The sequence below is a fragment of the Equus przewalskii genome, chromosome 3, assembly GCF_037783145.1.
Source record: "Equus przewalskii isolate Varuska chromosome 3, EquPr2, whole genome shotgun sequence".
Lineage (NCBI taxonomy): Eukaryota > Metazoa > Chordata > Mammalia > Perissodactyla > Equidae > Equus > Equus przewalskii.
The window spans coordinates 85,274,976-85,296,034 of record NC_091833.1 but is presented as its reverse complement, the minus strand read 5'-3'; the positions used below and the strand labels follow the sequence as shown (position 1 = coordinate 85,296,034).

At 38.4% G+C, this 21,059-nt stretch overlaps 1 protein-coding gene across 8 annotated transcripts in view; it reads right to left on the bottom strand.

Moving 5' to 3' along the window:
• Nucleotides 1–21,059, bottom strand: part of ATP8A1 (ATPase phospholipid transporting 8A1) — a 221,078-nt gene that overhangs the window by 52,398 nt on the left and 147,621 nt on the right. For all 8 annotated transcript variants that reach the window (XM_070612924.1, XM_070612928.1, XM_070612931.1 and 5 more), the window contains one exon: nt 15,956–16,128. In XM_070612924.1, coding sequence (XP_070469025.1) covers nt 15,956–16,128 — 173 coding nt within the window. The remainder of the gene's footprint in view (nt 1–15,955; nt 16,129–21,059) is intronic.

The following is a 21,059-nucleotide window of genomic DNA, read 5'->3' as shown; positions in this document are numbered from 1 at the left end:
TGTGATGTAGGGCAAGGAACCTTCCTTTGCATAGGGGTCTGCTGTTGGAAAGTGTGCATGTTTTTGCTACAGAAACCTCACTCATGAGGCACAATCCATGGGTGGTTTCATTAAGTGGACTAGAATACAATGATGCCCTTCACCCCAGTTTATTGTTATCTGATTTCAATTTAACAGCAAATTTTTTAGCAATTCAATAAGTCTTTCTAGAGTATTTATACCGGGTTTTCCTAGCCACAATTTTGCTAGATTGTTATTTTGATGACTTACGAAATATTTAATTAAATGAAGATTACTTTAAGAAGTACATTAGGAATAAACAGATTAGGGAACAAGCACCTAGTGATTCCCAATAAGCATCAAGTTGACTCATGGAAGCAAATGTGCAGGTGTGCACTGAAGAGCATCCTTTCAGCTCTGGGCATGATATGCTGTGGGCATCCATCAGCGTACCTCAGGGAGGGAATGTGTTTTAAGGGGACTCAGATTAGTCAAGCTGAAATCAGTTAAAAACATCTTCTACAGCATCCATTCAAAAAATTGTTCCTTGCTACAAGGGGGTTACAAGATAGCAAAACAAAATTATAAGACACTAAAAATGATTGTACCAGAAAGCTTTTTGATATAATTGCCAGTACTTAATAATTTCAGAGGACATATTAGCATGGGCTGCAAGAGGCTTCCTTGATGAGTCAGAATTTGACTTGCCTTTGGCAAGGAGAGGAGAGCTCAGGTCAGGTAAAAGAAATGGCATATATTAAATTTAACTTCATGTTAAAAATTCTCCAGAATATTCCTTTCTATTGTGTTTCCACCTCAAAAAAGGTCACTCACTTCACTCATTAGAGTTTATCTGCTTTCTTGACTTTTGTACATCTGCTTCTATATTTGTACAATTTCCATAATAGTCTAGAACAACCTTACCACTCAAGTTAATTCTTCCAAATGTCTATTAAAAACCACATATCCATGGCTGAGTATATTTAAACCTAAATTTTACAAATACCAATAGTGACCCAATGTATAATTCAGAAACATAAAAGTGCTCTGTTTTCCACCCTAGGTTTTTTTTTTTTTTTACCACCCATGGGTCTGCATCAGAACTTAAATTATTCACAGTTCTCTTCTCTTTCACTGTTGCTCTTTCTTCTTCAGAAGAAGTCAAAGCCTCTATGGAAAAAGACTACATATCCAGCATGTGCTGTAAAGCCCAGTTTTCTTCCCCGTGGCTCCACAAACAGAGGGTGGTCCTTTGCGATACACCCTCACAGCGCACTGAGTGCAATACGCTTTTCAGATATTATTTTGGCTGTAGTTTCTGCACATGTTATTCATTATTTTTCTTATTTGCTATGTAGTAACTCTCACTGCCCTGTGAACATTAGATCAGAGTACTGGAAATTTTTACCATTTAGCTAGAAAGTATATAGGGTGGCCCATCTTATATGAGCCTCATTTTTCACTCTTTTAATGGGATTAGCTAAATGAATCACCTTTTTGAATGGAATGTGGATAAAGATTATATGTGCATGTATATACACAGACACATAATAAAGAATATTTTAAGGGACTTTTTATAGGTAGCCAAGAGGAGTACAATAATTTATCTTACTATACTGTGTTTTAGGTTAATAACCTTAAAAAAACCATATACACACCAAAAATTATGCCAATAATACAATATTATCTCAAAAAGCTATACTGTAAACTCAAAAGTTACTATAAAGTTGCCTTTAGAAGGTGAATCTAGAAAAAAATTTTAAGAATATGCAAGAATATACTATTTCTTAATTATCCTGAAGTGTTTTGTATAGTGACCCTGCATTTACTAAGCTTGAGGGCTGCTTCTGGTGACTATTTAGAGATCAGGATCGTTAGTGGGGGATCTGCTGTACTTTCCTTTGCAACAAACTTCCTAAGACTTCTCCTTGTGAATATCAGACTATTCCCCAGTGAGTCATATTCTCCTGACTAATAAAGAAATTACAAAAAGAGAGAAAAACCTAAGAGAAAAACTTATGAGATCTTACTTGACTTCCCTTTGAACTAAAATTTGTTAGGCTCTTGTAAAGTTTTGAATTAAAGAGGAATTAAAATATGGCCAAAAAATCTGTTACATGTTCCAAAATTACATAAATATAACACTTTTAGAGACTCACCATCAATTTATTACTGGAATGAAAACAGTCACTTATATAGCAAATTCTGAAAACCATACTTAGCATATGGTATGTAATGAAATATTCAATCACTTCTAGATAAGAGAACTCTGTTATTCAAATGACTGATGAGTGAGCACCTTCCTAGCCTCCAAAAGCAACATCTGTTAACGTACTCTGTAGTCAGAGGCATCAAGGGGATATTATAATATAGGGATTGAGTCTACAGAAAAGAAACACAGATAATCTTTCCACAGGACAAAAAAGGAAAGCAACTTTTAAAAGATTTCCTTTTGAAATGATGAAAATGTCTCTTTTGTGGAATTTATGTTGTTACAGGTAAACTACTACTGTCTTCAGTTTCTATAGTTCAGATATTTTAAATAGTGCCTGATCATATTGATAGCGTATATTTGAATATGCACGCATGTGTGTGTATGTGTGGGCACTGCAAACTATTACTGGCTAATGTATCTTACAAAAGGCATGAAAAAGAAAACTCCTCCTAGTAGAAATCTCTATTATAGTATTCACACCATAGAGCAGTTAGTCCCCATTGCTACTGTTCATTAAAAAAAAAACCTATCTCCATCTCTATCTACCTATCATCTATTTATCTAGAACCTAGCACTATACTCAGCCCATAGCAGATGTAGAAATAGTAGTGGAACCAAATAAATGGGAAATTTTGCAAGGAAGAGAAATTTATCTCATTATCCTAATACAGTTCATTCATTTTTGACTGTTTGCTGTTAGGAGGAAATGTGGTTAATCTTCTCTGCATCTAGAGTGTAGAGGAACTATGTAAAAGATATTGGATTCTCCAGGCTTTCTGATATGGATGGGAAAGACAGGCAAAAAATTATTAGGTGGAGAAGGAAGCATACTACTACTTCAACAGAAAGTGGGTATATTCAGAATGGATTAGAGCCAGATGACAGAGGGCCTCTGCATGCCACGATAAGAAAGGCTGAATGTCACAGATAGCTCTAAGCAACAGGGAACTCTAAAAGATTTTGAGCGAAAAAAGAGCATGGTAGAAGGAGTGCTTTAAAAACATTTGGATTGCTCAAAAGATATATATACATCACTTTGAAATACAGATATTTATATTTTATATTTATATCTATCTATATATAAAATAGCTATAGATGTCTATCTATACATCTGAATTTTACCTAGGATAAGGGCAACAAAAATGGAAAGAAAGGACATATGGGAGAGTGGGGGGTTTTGAATGAAAGTGCAATCAGGGGTTTCAAATTTGGGTGACTGGGGAAATAATGATGGATTAAACATAAACAGAAAAAGCAGGAAGATTTATGGAGGAAAATTATCAGGGAAGTTCTAGACACTCAGAAGTTCAGATAGTGGTGGGATATCCTAGTGGAATCATTAAGCACGCTGACTGAAAAATTAGAACTGAGCTCAGAAAAGAATGCAGAGCTGGGGATGTGCATTCAGGTGTCACTCATTAATCAAGTAGTGATCCTTTGGTATGTGATGAAATTTCTATGGAAGAATATAAGAGAAGAAAGTAGATCTCAGGATTCTCCTTCTGCCCCTAAGAGCTATTAATTTAAGGACTTTTATTGAGTTACTGTCTCAGGAGTTAAATATTAAGATCCTATATGACAGTGGCCTCTCTAGGGATGCTTACTCCAAGGAGACAGAAGTGGTAGAGAGAGACAGAAATTTCTCCTACGTGGAACAAGCCCAAGCCATTTCTGTTTAGGCAGTCTTGTATTTGGAACTGGTGTGCTCCCAACTGGGGAGCACACCTACTCAAGAAGGCCTAGAATTCTTCTCCCTTCTAGTTCTCCCCTTTCGTGACCTCGCTCTCAAGAGTGGTAAGATGTATGGTCTCCCTCTCTTCCCATTCTTAATTATCTGGTTGAAGCCCACATGGGTACTGGCTCTCTTTCCTTTTCTCATGACTCTGGATAGGTAAGGAAGGGCTGGAGCTTGCCTTTCCTTTCTTTCTTCCCTCCCTTTGCTCCTATGTGGATGGGTTTCTCCAAGGAACTTTCTCTCGTCTTAGAAATACCTAGTGGAAGATGGAACAAGTGGTAGCACAGGCTATTGACAGAAAGTGGAATAAAACCCTGAAGATGCCAGGAGTTAAAAAAGGAGTTCAATAAATTTCAGGGTTACAATTAGCAAAAATCTATGAGAAACCTTTGGGAAAAAGAAGTGGTGCATATCTGTTAGAAGGTAAATGGCATAGAGGGAAAGAGTGGTATGCCAGGGGCCACAGATTAACATACACATGTGGAAATCTTTTCAGCTTTACTGTTCACTCCCCATGGTGCCTTGTGCAAGCTCTGGCTGACCAGTGTAAGGGGCTGAGATTGGGCTGGATGGAACTAAGGAGCTCCTCTCATTGCCACTGTAAACTTTGGGTTAGGCTTGGAATTTGTGGAAACTCAAAGTCCCCAAAATAACATGCTTGAAAAACAAAATGCCACCCCAATTCCAGGAGTATCTCCAACACCCTAAAGCTAAGATCCCAGGAAAATTCCCACCTCATGCCTTGGAACAGGAAAATCAGAGCTTTCTGGTCAATCTCAGGGCATGGAGCTAGGTAGGAACAGGTGCTAATGACATGGGTGTGTTGACAAACCCTCGAATGTTACCTCAATTCCATCAGAATGCAGCAGCCTCTAACAAGGGCAGTGCTTGGCTAAAGGAACTAGGGGAAGAGGGATTTACTAAGCTCAGATTGACCCCTGACTCAACTTTATCTCAAGTTAGGACCTAGCTTTCACCTTTCTCCCAAAGGGACATTACTGTCATTAGGGCAAATGGGGAATAATGGTCTCACAGGGAAAACTTTTAAGACAGGAAATCATGAGCACAAAAGAAAGACAACTTATAGGAAAGTAGAACTAGTAAAAACAGATGTAACAAGAATTCAAAAGAAGTATGATAAAAAAGCTAGGAAAGATATGGGAAGATACTGGAAACATGAAACTACAACAAGCAGTTACAATGAAGAACCAATTGAAAATAAGTCATATGAAAATATAACTTCTAAAATACAGAAGCCAATGGTAAACTGAGTAATAAATATGATAGAGCCTGAAAGTTCAAAAAACTGTCCCAAAAGATATTAGGAAATCAAAGGAAAGATTGTGAGAAAAATGAAAAGAAATAGAGGAATAGAGGTGACTATACATATATAATGGGAAGTCCAAAAAGAGAATAAAATGGGACAAAATGAAAAAGACTGATTAATAATTTTCCAGAATTAAAGAAAGACATATGTCCCAGATTGAAAGGGCTCATACAGTGCCAAAAAGAAATATAAGAAAAACAGACCTATCTTAGATACATTACAGCTAAATTAAGATTAAGAAAAATTTCTAAAAGCTTCCAGAGAGAAAAAGCAGATTACTTACAGAGAAGCAAGATCTGTCTGACACTGGACGCATGCACAAAACTAATATCTGCAGCTCTTGTCTCTTTATGGGGAGGCAGGGGAAGGAAGACATACTAATACATATAGGCAATAAGCACAAATATGGTTATCAAAACTTTAGAATAACCAGACATAGAATAGATATAGACTGCAAAGCTTTCAAACCAGCAGAAGAAAATCTGATTTAGACAGTGGAAGGTAGAGGGAGAAAAAAAGAAACAAAAAGCATAATAAATGGAAAGCACAAAATAAAATAGAAGAAATGAGGCCTAATATAGCAATAACTATAATAAATATAAATGGATTAAATTTACTCATTGAAAGACAGAGATCTCAGGTTGTAGTAAAACAAAAAAGATCTGGCAATATGGTATCTAAAAGAGATACATTTTATAACAACAGCTAACTAAGATACACTTATTTGCTCACTACCTTCTAAGCTCGTTTTAACTCAAATACTCAATTCTCAGAAGAACCCTATATAAGATAGTTACTGTTATTGCTATGTTACAAATGAGGACACTGAGGCACAGAAAGATTATATAACTTAAGTAATACAGCAAGTAAGTGCTGAAGACAGGATTCAACCCTAAGCAGTATGGATTTAGAGACAGCTTTCTTAATCACTATATTATACAGAAATATTGAACTTAAGGGTTTAGGAAAAAAAAAGATAAGGCACATATGAAACAAAGGAAAGCCAGTTTAGAATTTTTATTTTTTGGGCACCTGAGCTAACAACTGTTGCCAACCTTCTTCTTCTTTTTTTATTCTTCTCCCCAAAGTGCCCCCGTACATAGTTGTATATTCTAGTTGTGAGTGCCTCTGGTCGTGGCATGTGGGATGCCGCCTCAGCATGGCCTGATGAGTGGTGCCATGTCTGCACCCAGGATCCAAATTGGCAAAACTCCAGGCCGCCGAAGTGGAGCGCACAAACTTAACCACTTGGCCACGGGGCCAGCCCCCAGTTTAGCAATTTTAATACCAGACGAAATAGAACTTAGGACACAGCAAAGGCGATAATGGTCAGAGAGAAATACTTATGTATGATAGTATTCCCCTCACCAGAAATAGTCGATTAGACCATATAAAAGAAAATTTGATGGCATTTCTAAGAGTAACAATTTTTAACAATAACCACTAACACATCCAGTACATATATTAACCCACTCATTCCTCCCAACTCTATGAGAGCAATTATTTTTATCTCTATTTCAAAGATGAAGAAACTGAAGCCAGAGAGGTTAAGCAACATATTATTCACCTAGTAAGAGGTGGAGACTGAACTTAGATTCTGGAAAGTCTGGCCCCAGAGCCTGAGTGCTAGAGCATATGGTATCACAAGCAGAGGGAAAAGGGTGGAGACTGTTTAGTAAATGGTCTTGGGAGAATCTGCTCACTATGTGGAAATGAATAACACTGGACCACTTCTCCTTCACAAGATAAACAAGAATACACTTCATATGGATTAAAGACCTATACGGAAAAAAGAAAGCTATAAAGTTAACAGAAGAAAATGTAGGAGAATAGCTTTGTGAGTGGGAAGTTCTTACTATCCAAAAGGCACAAACCATAAAGGGAAAAATTAATGGAATTTGACTATCTCAGGGTCAACGATTTCTGTTCAAGGAAGAACATCACAGGCAGAATTAAGAAGGGAGCCAGACTAGAAGATATTTGCCAAGTCTATAACAAAGAATCAATATTCAGAAAACACAAAGAATTCTTGTACACAAGCAGAAAAAAAGATAGGAAACCCAAAAAAAGTTCAGTACCCCTTATCCCTCTTCAATGTAGTACTTTTCTTCATAGCATCTGTTACCATTGACTTCATATAAGTCCATCTGATATATAATAAATCAGTTGTTACTATTCTCACACACACATACAGAGTACTTATTGCTTTTTGAATGTGTACGTGTGTATTTATTTTAGTGAAGAATAGCTACAATGTGAAGGCAGGGATTTTTTCCTATTTTTCACTGTTCTATTTATAGCACTTATAAAGGTGCCCATCACAAAGTGAGTGCTCGAAAAACATTTGTTGAATAAATGAATGAAAAATTGAATGAACTTCAAAAGCAGAAATCTAGAGAGGTAAACAGTTATATGAAGAAATGCTCAATCTCCCTAGTAATCAGAGAAGTGAAAATCAAAACAACAAGGTGCCACTTTTCAACCATCAAAAGTGGTAAAGTTATAAATTCAGGAATGCCAGGTGTTGATGTTAAGGTAAGGAAAACAGCAACCCTCCTACATGGATCTGGGAGTACACACTAGTGCAGCTGTTTTGTAGCAATGTGGCAATTCAGAATGAAATATACATACGGCCCACAGCCAAACACTTCCATTCCTAAGTCTATATCCTAGAAAAACACTTGCACGGGTGCATAGAAAAGATATTCATTTCAGCACTTTCTGTGGTAGCAAAGATTTAGAGGGAACTTATGTGGCTGTCACTGCGGCAATAGATAAATAAAGTGATGTGTAATAGTAAGCAGTGGTGAGAATAAATAAACCTGATCTACATATGGTAACATGACTGGGTCTCAAAATCGTAAAAAATAAAAGAGGCAAAAAATTTATGCTGGGATATCATTATAAATACATATGTATCTCTCGATTCAACACACATGTAACAACATTATATATTACTCATAGCTACACATATATACAAATAAAGTATGGTAGATGGATGGGAACGTATTAAATACTTGAGAATGTTTTCCTAAGGTGGAGGAAGAGAAAGTGACTGGTGAAGGGCAAAAACGAAAATAATATATAAAAATCAAAGCAGAAAGTGCTTGAGTTCAAGACTCTAGGATTCTTCCAGCTTGAGGAGAAGGCTTGCTTGTGTACCTTCCTGCCTCATTCCTCTGCTGCCATAGTCCTCTAGCACCTTGCTGGCACTTCCCCCTAGAACAGAGGGAAGGCATTGGGTGACAGGGCAGGATCCAGGTTTGGTCCTGGGTTCCTCATATTTCTCTTGCTAAGATATATAAATATCTATTGACACCTCATTTTAAAACAAACTGACTTCTGGAAATATCCACATTTTAAGGAGTTTTCTTGAATTCAAGGGCACAGAAAAATTTAACGGAGAAGCCAGATTCTGTAGCTGTCACCACAGAAATGTCAGTCATTTTTGAAGAATCGCGGAGAAAGGGAAACATGTCAGGTAAGGAGAGATGGGCAAACGTCTCAGTTTTCAAGAAGAGAATCTGGAAATTACATACTAGGGAACTTGGGGTTAACTCCACCAATATTCCAGAAAAGTTCTGTCAGATGCAACTCTGTCATTCATTCATGAGCCAGACACTCCACAACAGCAGACTGTGGCCCCAGGCTCAAAGCGGGGCAGCAGCTTGTCTTTTACATAAAGTCTTCTTGGATCACAGGGCACATCCGTTTGATTCCATATTGTCGAGAGCTGCTCTCAAGCTACAATGGCAGAGTTGAGTAGTTGTGACAGAGACTGTATGGTCCGCAAAGTCTAAAATATTTACTATCTGGCTCTTTACAGAAAAAGTTTAGCCCACCCTTGCTCTATAAAATGCTCCCTCTTGGAAAATGCTACCTGGAACCACTTCCTTTTTCACGCCTCAACTTAAAGCCTGTTGTTTTACATCCATTTCTTGTCTCTCTGACTGTTCCCTTGCTAATATGCCTTTTGTTTCCCAAGCCCATCTTTCCCCTAGGATGCCATCTCTCTTTTCTCTCTACTCCATGCCCTACAGCTGCTAGACAGCTATGACCCACATCCTACCTGGTCTTGACTCCTGGAACTCAAGCATGGCTCACAACACCAAGCCTTTAACTTGCCCTAAGTGGGTGGGGATGGCTCAGACAGGTTTATTAAAAAGAAGGTAACCACTAGAAACCATCATGGGTTCACGGAAAACCAGTTATGTCAACTAACTCTGCTTTCTTTTCCCACACAATCAGAGAAATGTCAGAGGTTCTATATATCACGTCCTTAGCAAATTGGGAACTGAAGTCCTTTCATTCTATCACTGTAGAGCTGAAGGAGAACTGCAAGCAATCTATTAGGTGGATTTGTGTTTGACTCAAGAATATATTAGAGTGTTGATTTATTGATTTATATAAAGCTTTAGGGAGGCCTTTAGTGGAGAGCTATAGAGCTCTGAAATTAAAATTGTTGAACAGAAAAGAATTATCAAGAATTTCAATGTAGTTATGGAAGATACATATATGCTTATTCAAATTTCACAAGATAGAAAACAGAAAAAGACTAAAATAAATAACACAGCATTTAAGAGGGATGGTGATGGAAATCAAGATAGCAGTTACTTACCCTTAGGGGGATAAGAGAACTACAGGGAGCATGAGGGGATTTCTGGGGTGTTGGTCACGCTCGGGTGCTCGATATAGGAGTGTGTTCACTTTGGGAAAATTCACAGAGCTTCATACTTACGTTTTACGTACTTTCCGGTACAGATTAACTCTGCTTTATCAGAATTATATAATCTGCGGTTTTAATTGGTGTGTGTGATGGTGGTTTATTTAAATTGAGTCACATCTAAAACTACATAATGTTGAATTACAGTGGGATTCTGTGGCATTTAGATTTCTCATATTTTTAGAAAATTCACCATAAATACGGACTCCTCTGGTGGTGTACATCATAACTGGCTACGAGGCTGTAATATCGCCATGCAGTTCCTTTAACATTACTCAGTAGAGGTAGAATAGCAAATCAGATGGATAGAGCTGAGCAGCTCATTACTGTATTATGCTAAAGCAAAACATGGGCATTTTATGAAGTTATAAAATTTATTCAGTGTGTCCTCTTTTAGCCATACATGTATGAAAGAAATATTCTCTCGACATTTCCAACATTTATTCATATTTTCTTGGAAGCAAATATAGGGTTGACATTCATTAACAGTTTGTAAGTCTTCTCAAAGCCAAACATCTGCTTGGCATCCAACGGTGTTCACAAACTTTTTTCTTTTTTAAAGGAATGTCTGTTGCGCATTTATTAGCTTCATTTGTGCTTTATGACCACTCTTTAAGTAGAACATGTATTTTGAGAAATCCTTAAAGTTTAAGACAATCCCAAAAGATTCAAGAAGTAGATCTGCCTTGACCCTTTCTTTAACATACTCAGGCTATGACAGAAAGTATTCAAGGTGTCCCTTTAGACTTCTTCTTGGAGGACCCCTTGATCGGACTAAGGTGAAGGGTTTTGCCTGGAATGCCACTCCCGACTGACGACACTCACTGAAGTCAAGTGTTTTTTTATGCATTATGGAGAAAATGGCCTAAAAGGGGGTTAAACTTTGACTAGAGATATTGCAAGTAGGGAAAAATGCTTACTTCAATTTAACTCCTGCGTTTCAGAAGACGTGAGCACATAAATTATGTGGAAGAACAGTGATTACTAGACAGTCTAAAAGCTGGAGGCTCTGGGCCAATTTTCAACCAACTGTCACAGAACCTAAGTTTCAAAATATGTTTAAACAAAACTGACAACTGCAGAAAAAATGTAAGATTCTTTGAAAGGCTGGGTTATGTGAACTGACCAGGATCTCAGAAACCACACGCTATTTAACACACAGCAATACTTCACTGCAACTCTTCTGGAGGGAACATTAAAAGAGGTAGAACAGATGCTTCCCCAAATTAAGCTGATCCAGGCAGTAGACAGATTCTTCCTAGCACAGACTGGCCAACAGAAGTAGGGTTCGTCCAAAAAACAAAAGGCCTAGAAGAGGTCCTCTGGCCCAGAAGCTTTCAAGCTGGAAGGAGATAACCCAGGAAGGGTGCAAGTGTGTGTGTAGGTTTCCCAGCTTTCTATGCCAGAGAAGCTCCATTCTCAGCTGCCTTAGACAGCCAGGCTCCCGGGAGTATTTGGATCACTGCTATATGCCTGTCTCTTCACCTTACAGATCGCAAAACCAAGGCCAGAGAGATTCCATTAGGTATCCAAACAGCCCGAGAGGCAGAGTTAAAACAAGAATGTCACGAATCCCCAGCTAAAACACCATTACACCAATTATACAAGCTGTATTTTAGGGCATAAAATATTGGTAACTGAGATGAGGAATTATTCGTCTGGTACAGTTACATTGCAGAATAGCTCTTGATGTTGGCTGTGTACACGAGTCTTAGAGCAAGCTTTTTTCCCCCCTCTACTCTGTCCAAGAAGTTTCAGGGAGTCTGTGCAACTTCTAAAATGGTGCATTTAATTTTCCATGTTGGTGTGTAAGTGTATTTTTTGGAGGAGATAGTCCATAGCTTTCATTTGTTCTTCAAAATGATCTGTAATCACACCAAACAATAAGAATTGGTGTACCTGAGCAAGGCAACAGAGGGAAGAAGGACCACAAAGGAGTGGTTTATAACTAGAATAACTTATCAGAAACTACCCTAAAACCAGAGGCATGTTTCCTATGAAACTACTCAGGTTACACAGGTAAATGTGTACAGAGGTAAAAACAAAAGCTACAAGGGATCCATGAAAATACAGGACTTGATACACTGATAAAAATAGATTTCATTTTACTTCTTGGGTTTTATATACTTAAAAACATTATTTGAGGTATAATATGCAAGCTTCACTTTGTAAACCAAAACCAGGACTCCAAAGCCCTGAATAATTTGGGAGCCCGGGGATTACTTCTGTCTTTGAATATTTCCTTCAGAAAATGGTGGTGAGTAAGAGACATAATGACTACTGACTGAGAACAACTCTTTCTTTCAATTCCACTGTAGACTCTTGAGGGAAAATGCTCATCTTTATAACTGTGTCAATTAGGCAAACACTAAAAACGGCTTTCTGCCCTTTATGCTGATAATGTCAGGGAAGAAAGCGGCTGATGTAATCGTAGAGATGGAACTAAATTGAGAGCCTCATTATCCATTACGAGAAGGCTTTCCCCTCCACTTTCACTCTAGCTATGGCTCAAGAGAAGACTGCACAGGAAGGGCCGATTGTGAATTATCTTCATATGTGGACTGACAAGAAGGAGACTGGGAAGTAGTTTGAGGGGAAAACCCATAAAGCCAGAATGAACATAAATGAATTTGGGAAACAGGACCGTACTGTATTTTGAAATAATATTCAGTATTTATTTGGAGAGTCTCTTATAATAGAGTGAAATAGAGAATTTCCTGAGGCTGGGAAATTGTAATCATCTGAGAAATCTGGAGTGACACTTGCATTTAATTGTAAAGAATGACAGACAGAATTGCCCACCTCTTCCTCACCAGAGATGGAAGCATTATCATAGAAATTATACTGCGAGGTCAGTAGGCTAAATGACACGAAGATGGTCTGATGCCAAGAGGCACCTGGCCAAGAAGGTGCACCGACATCAATCAGGCAGTGGCACTGATGTAATTAAGGGCTTAGATGAATTCTCAAAGCCAGACCGGAAGTTGAACCACAGTCATTATGGGAAAAGACAGAGTATGAAGGTAATTAGAAGAAAAAAAGCTGTGGAAAGATGTTTTACTTAAAAAAAAAAAATCCTAAAACTCTAAATAAAACTGAGTGTCTGCATAGGGACCTTCATGGTCCTCAAACATGCATAAAACAGGACGGAGGGAGGAAGGGGCCACACACATCTTTATAAGCTCAGTTTCAGAGCTGAGCTGCACGTGCAAGGCAGAATATGATTCCCTCCCAGGGGCCTGGGCCTGGAGGAGCCCTGAGAGCCATGTGACTTGTGAGCATCCAGAACAATGATCTCGGGAGAGAACTTCACAAGCACAGAACATATTTTTTCTCCCTTGACTCTGCTTTCTAGTTTTTCTCTCCCTCTGCTATTGTTTAATTTTGTGGTTCAACGTTTTGAAGAATGGTGGGAGGTACTGTTAAGCAATACTCTAAGAATGAGGCTCAGCTGCAATGACCACATGATGAAAATTGGCCTCCCACATCTTTCAAACCAACTGTGATTGTACTTAAAAGAAAGAAAGATACATGAAGGAGAGCAGGGAGGAAGTCGTATTCCTCCTTGTATGTGCAGCATCTATGCCTAGCACACAGTAGGCACAGAACAGATGCCAACTCAAGGGAACTGGTTATTATATCTAATTAGCTCTGTATTCTGTTTTATTTTGTTTTGTTTTGTTTTTTTAAGGAAGATTAGCCCTGAGCTAACGTCTGCCACCAATTCTTCTGTTTTTGCTGAGGAAGATCAGCCCTGAGCTAACATCTGTGCCCATCTTCCTCTATTTTATGTTAGAGGCCTGCTACAGCATGGCTTAACAAGCGTTGCTTGGTCCACACCAGGGATCTGAACTGGCGAACCCTGGGCCACCGAAGCAGAACATGGGAACTTAACCGCTGCACCACCGAGCTGGCCCTCTGTATTGTTTTGTTTCCAAATAGGAGCCAACAGTCATATCACTTAATGTGCTTTTGAGCAATTTTCTGTTGATCCTTGCTATCACATTAATGAAAGTGATTAAACAATCAAATCTAGCACAAAATTACCTTGATGGAAGAGTGTCAGAGTTGAACATTACTGACACTTGGTCAAGAGATTAGACAGGAATCAAGAAAAGTCACTGGAAAAGCAGATTTTAAAAAGCATAAGGATACCAAAGTGCAGATAAGACAGTCAAGATAAAATAATTTCCAGTTCTTTCTTCGTGATGATACAAAGAGCCTGATCATTACTAATATTAAATATCTGTAAAATATATTGTCCAAGAGCTTTATAGCGATATTATTTAACACATGCCACAGAGACGAAAAATAAATGACTAAAATAATTAGATTCCTGGGAATAACAAGCAACTTTTAATTCTCTGAGTATGAGATAATTTTATAGACTGAAATGATGCTTATAAAGGGTACTTATTACGTACGGTTTAAATTATATTTTACAAAGTATACTTCAATTGAAATTTAGGAAATATTTACAAGGCATGGCTTACAAGTTTGGAGACATATGATATACAGGATATTTAAGTGAATAAGGGTGGACAAAAAAAGGTTTAGAAAGCATAACATTTTTTTATTTGTAAATAAATTTTAAAGATAATAAAAGCAAATAGAACAATTTTAAGATAATGTTAAAAGAACAGATTCAGAGAAATTCTTCAGAAGCCCTGCTAACATTTCATCTCCCAGGAAGACAAAGCAATTTGAGAAACTGCTACCCTGGACCTAGTCTGACCAGCTGGTAAGATTTAATAAGTAGGTGACAGAGAGGAAAATCCTTACATTTCATGGTGAAGAGGTTGGGCAAAGTCACGAATACAATTTAAATTTTAGGAAGACACAGTGTAAACAATTTAGACAAAGAGATGGGAAAGATTCTTTGACAAGATATTCAGGAAGGATTGGAGCTAAATAGTTTACAAAAATACAATTCTATGGATTAGGCCTGGATAACTCAAAATAGATTTTAATTTAGGATATAGGCAACATTATAAATTAGAGGGAAAAAGACTATATAGTCAATAAACAACCTTGAGGAAAATGCTTAGCTTTTTGGAAAATGATTCAGTTAGTGCCTCCCATCCTGCCCCAAAGTAAGTCTTAGTAGCAGGATCAAAGATTTAAGTGTAGAAAATAGAACATTTACAGAAATAACTCTCAATGGAAATTCAGGTAAAGAATCGATTTTTTTTTTTTGGTGGGGAAGATTCACCATAAATTATATCTGTTGCCAATCTTCCTTTTTTTCGCTGCAGCAAGATCAGCCCTGAGCTAAGGTCTGTGCCAATCTTCCTCTATTTTGTATGTGGGATGCCTCCACAGTGTGGCCGATAAGCGGAGCAGGTCCCTACCCCTGATCCGAACCTGAGAATGTGGGCTGCTAAACAGAGCATGTGGAACCTTAGCTGGGCCATGGGGCCAGCCCCAAGAATTGATTTTTTTATTTTTTTATTTTTTAAATTTTTTTAAAGATTTTATTTTTTCCTTTTTCTCCCCAAAGCCCCCCAGTACATAGTTGTATATTCTTCGTTGTGGGTCCTTCTAGTTGTGGCATGTGGGACGCTGCTTCAGCGTGGTTTGATGAGCAGTGCCATGTCCGCGCCCAGGATTCGAACCAACGAAACACTGGGCCGCTTGCAGCGGAGCGCGCGAACTTAACCACTCAGCCACGGGGCCAGCCCCAGCCCAAGAATTGATTTTAAACATAGAAAATTACAAGAAACCTGGTGACCCAGATTACAAAAGATAATTATTAATGATTGTTAGGATTCACTTTTAAAAACTCTACTACTAAATTCTATCCCAGTTTGTGAACCTTAAGTCTTGAGTGAGTGAAATAATAATAACCTGACATTTACAAATTCTGGATAGAATAACTTCAAGGAACTTTAAAAATCAAGAACTTAGGATCAAGGTGCTCTTTACTGAAATCTGACATTATTAAGGACAACTTACCTGCAGCAAATAACAGCTTTGCATGACAAAGCTAAGTCCAGGAAATACTGTCGCACTCCGAAAGTTAAGGCATATTTGAGGGTCTTCCCATCAATTATAAGAGCACAATTATTCTCTTTCCCAAGAGTATCACCGAGGGTAGTGCAGTGACGACTGAGAGTTTCCCTTGTTCCCTATAAAATGAAACAAAAACGTCCTCAACATTTACTCCCATCTCTTCTACTACGATGCCTCAAGGATGCTGCGCAACCACATTTAGTTATTTTCAGTGCTTTTTATGTTTCAAATGGCTTTCATGTACGTACACTCATTTGATTCTCACAAAAGCCCCTCAAAGGAGATTGGACAAACGTTATCAAAAAGGAAGTTACTCACTGAAAGTCACAGCTGTTCCTACCAGGGTTGGGGACAGATTACAAGTCACCCATTCCTCTGCAATCTTTGCTCATTATTCTAACCACACAATCACAATACTGCAAAAATATCTTCAGTAAATTATCTTGTTAAAAGACAACAACATTGTCCTAATTTATGAACTAGTCAAAATTGCTTAGCCACGAATCAAGGGGAAAAGTTGGAGAATATAATTTAAATAATTTATGGGTATTCTTTCTGAAGTATTCAATGCTATTGAAACTTAATTCCCAGTAACCAACAGGAGGAAATGCAGTATCTGTAATCTCTTGCCACTTCATGAATTGGCTTCTGTACCTTTAATCATGATTTCATGATGCTGTATTTTAGTTGCGGATGGTGACATGTGGCTTGGTAATCTTGATGGGTCAAATAAAAGAAGCCCTTCCATCAATGATGAGTTCACTTTCAGGCACAATAAAATCCTTTAGTGTCAGGGAAAGCTTTGTTCATCTCAACTACACAGAGGGGTTGTATTTGTCTCTCTGTCAAGAACTGCTTTCCCAGCTCTTCAAAGGCAAAAACTTTCAGGATATTTAGTTTTTCTCTCCAAATTCTGTAGACTCTTCCTACAACCTAATGGAGCCAGCTTTCTGTTTCACAAGAGCCCTAACATTGTGAAGAAACAGAACAGTGGCTCTGTACAAGGAAATCTAAGGAACAATCCCCCTCCTATTAGAGGTTGGTTCTGAGTGGTAATATCTAAGCCTGTAATTTTTACATAATAAATACAAATATATATTTCCATAATAAAATATACCTACAATAAAAAAATTATATAATTTTCATTATATTCAAGAAAGATATAATTATTATTCCGATTTAAGAATGTGTACAGTCATTTCAAAGCTATTTTCAGAAGGAGGGAAGTAAAGGCACAGGTAATTCAAATTTCATATTGGGGATTTTTGAAGGTCTTCCTGCATTCATATTTAAATCTGGGTTATACTATGTTCTGGAATTTTAGAATTTATCAAAATAACAGAGCCACGTTGTACTGCACAGTTGGACTGCCCAACTTTCCCAATACTGGAACTTCACTTAACGTTTCCCCTGTTCCCTGTCACACACAGTGACACCAGGGACCACCATTTTTTACAAAATTTTCCATTCACTCTTTACATCGGGGAGAAGTAGCTATTTTAATTTACAGGCCTCACCCTCCTATTTTCTGCTGGAAATTTTTGTCCCAAGAAGACTTAAGAGGCAAAAAAAATGTCAGCAAAATTCTGACAATCTATAGTAGACTGTCCTGGATTGTTGTAAAAGCAAATTCACATACATTAAATGAACAAACAAGTCAGTCAATGAGTGGATTAAAAAAATAAAATAAAATTTATTTTCGCATGGACCACACACGGCACGGTTCTAAGGGCTACACATATAGACACAACATCCCAGCTAAACTTATTACAACCCTACGTGGGAGGCACAACTGTTATCCCCATTCTGCAGATGAGAAACACGAGACAGAGGTTAAGTTCCTTGCCCACAAACACATGCCAACTAAGTAGTGAAACCAAACTCAGAATTACATTTCTGTGCTAGCTTGTCTTTCTCTACACAATCCAGCAAAAACAAACCCAACTTTAGACAGTACCAGGCATAGCAAAGCATCAATGGAATGCCTGCACCATTCCCTCTGCTGTTTCCCTAGGGCTCTCATCATCTGTCTTGCATCTCCTCTTGACCGCCAACAGAGATTTCTCTTTATAAAACAAATTTAAGACACAAATCATTTCTCTTCTTGCTCTAATATTTTTCTATGGTTTCCTACTGTCTACATGATATGGTCTAAACTCCTTACAATGGCATTTAAGGCTTTCCACACTTTAAACCCAACTAACTTTTGTTCACACTTCCTTCACAATCTTGATTCCTTTATTCCCTCTCTCTGGAATGCCCTTCCCTTTAGAGGATAGCTATCACCTTCTACACCAAGCTCACCGTTGTAAAGCCCTCCTAGACTCACTCCACGCTACCAAGTGTCATTCACTCTATGCTAACAAGGCCTTCAGTTCCTTGAGGGCAGAGACCACATTTAACCTATTTCCAAGCAACAAACACAGTGCCTGCAATTATAGATGCTCGGGAAATACATATATATGAAATGAGAGCACTGATAAATTCTGATTTCATCCCATTAGAGAAGTCCATTTCCCTCTCTATTATCATTTGTGTTTTGAGAGACAGAGCATGAAAGAGACAGAGAGGCAGACAGGAGCTTCAGCATCTGGTTGTGCTATAACTCCTGCAGCAGCATCTACAACATGAACTGGGAGTACCTAAGACCTGACCACTGTGGGTGCCATCACCCAGTACCATAACATGGAGCCCAGCAGTGAGCTCAGGGCCCCTAGATCCTGGTCATGGAGGTGGGGAAGATCTTGGCCAGCAAGTGCAGCCTACTGGTGATCAAGAAGTTCTATGACTCCAAGATCAAGTTCCTGCTGCCCCACCAGGTCCAATGTTGCCAGCACAAGCCATGCTTCACCACCAAGAGGCCCAACACCTTCTTTTAGATGCAGGGCCCTCCCAGTCCCCAGGTCTGCTCAAATAAACTCCTTGGGGAAAACAAACCTATGTGTAATCCATTACTTCAACAGTCTTTCAAACCAAGGCATTGCTTACTAAAATGCCACCATATTTTTTTGTGTGTTGTGTCCAATTTCTTTTCTTTCCTTTTTAAATGAAGTATAATTGACATACAATATTTTATTAGTTTCAGGTGTACCATATAGTGATTCTATACTTTTATACATTACAAAATGCTTACCACAATATGTCTAGTTACCATCTGTGACCAAAGTTATTACAATGCTATTGACTATATTCTCTATGCTGTACATTACATCTTCGTGACTTAATTTATTTTATGATTGGAAGTTTGTACCTCTTAATTCCCTTCATCTATTTTGCCCATCCCTCTACTCCACTCCCCTCTGGCAACAACTAGTTTGTTCTCTGTATCTACGAGTCTGTTTCTGTTTTGTTTTGTTTGTTCTTTTGTTTTGTTTTTTAGATTCCAGATATAAGTGAAATCATATGGTATTTGTCTTTCTCTCTTAGAATTATTTCACTTAGCATAACACCCTCTAGGTCCATCCACATTGTCACAAATGGCAAGATTTCATTCTTTTTTTATGACTGAGTAAAATTCCACTGTGTGTGTGTGTGTGTGTGTGTGTGTGTGTGTGTATCTTTATGCATCTTCTTTATCCATTTGTCTATTGATGGACACTTAGGGTGCTTCCATATCTTGGTTATTATATATAATGCTGCAGTGAACACAGGGGCGCATATATCTCTTCAAAGTAGTGTTTTAATTTTCTTCAGATATATACTCCGAAGTGGAATTGCCGGGTCAAATGGAAGTTCTATTTTTAATCTTTTGAGGAACCTCATCACTGTAGTTTTTAAGCTTTTTCCCAAGTGACTCCTGAGTTGAAAACCCAAATGAAACCTGAGATGGACCTCAGGAGGACTTCAAATTTCTTTAAGGATCAGTTGCAAAGCAAGACTAAAAGTCAAGCCCTGAGCTGTGCAAGCTCCTCATTAACCAGCCTGTGGGACACAATCCTGTGTGCCCCACTCTCTCTCCTTTTCGAAGGTGTTCTCTAACACCTTAAAATTGGTTGAGAACTCTCTTACTTGTGGCATCAGTACCCCCAGGTTTCCTTGGTGATTATCACAGGTCTTCAGCAAATCAAAAGGTGTCAGGAGATGTAACAGGGATAACATTTCAGAAGATGAGTCAAAAAATCCCCACAGTGAATTCTCCAGTCAGGCCACCTAGGGTGCAAGGTAACAACAACGAAACTGCAAACAGTTTATTTTAGTCTACAGTTTTCTTTTGTAAGTAGCTCTGTTGGCTGTGTGCTGCCAGTTACAAGTTACATTTTACCCTTATTTTTACTGCCAGGAGTATTTTAAAATTCTTTCATTTACGAAAGTTTATTGCTTCTCCCCTAAGCCTGGGAGCCATACTTTATGGCCATATTGCATTGAAGCTTATCTCCTGTAGCTAGAAATAAATTTATTACTATAATAGCTGTTGCTTTGTTTTCTTTTTGGCTACTGAAGGGGGAAATGTTTAAACATTTAAACTTAGTGACATGTGAAAGTGAAAATATATAAATGAGAAGCTAAATCAGAAAAAGGATAAAAAACCCACATAATACAACAAAAGAAAAGCTCTGTATCTCCTTGTTCTACACAGTCTTATTTGCTGCTATAATCAGGGAGAGTCAGAAGTAAAGGCAATTTGGGGAGACAGATAAGGGGCAAGGGGCCAGGTCCGGGGTTCAGGTGCCTTACCAGGTGGTGATCTAGGGAAGGGGGGAAGCCACAGGGAAAGTGGGATTTGCTTGAGCCTCCCTCACCCTGCATCCCACGTGGACACTCTAGTCAAGCATTCAACTCCACTCTCCCTATCCACCATCCTGCACACAGCCAAGTGCTCACTAGAAGCCCTTAGCCCCTGGACCTCCTGCCATGCTTTCCTGCCTTGCCAATTCCCAATTTAGGCCACAGCCAATACTTCTCCTTGGTTCTTAGTCTTAACAACACAGAAGGGAAAAACCCTCGCCTCCTGAGGACACGCTCTGTTCCAGCTCTCTCCTCTTACATGGGTGCTCATTACGGCTGCTCTACACTTTTATCTATGCCCAGTGGATTCCATTTTTCCTAG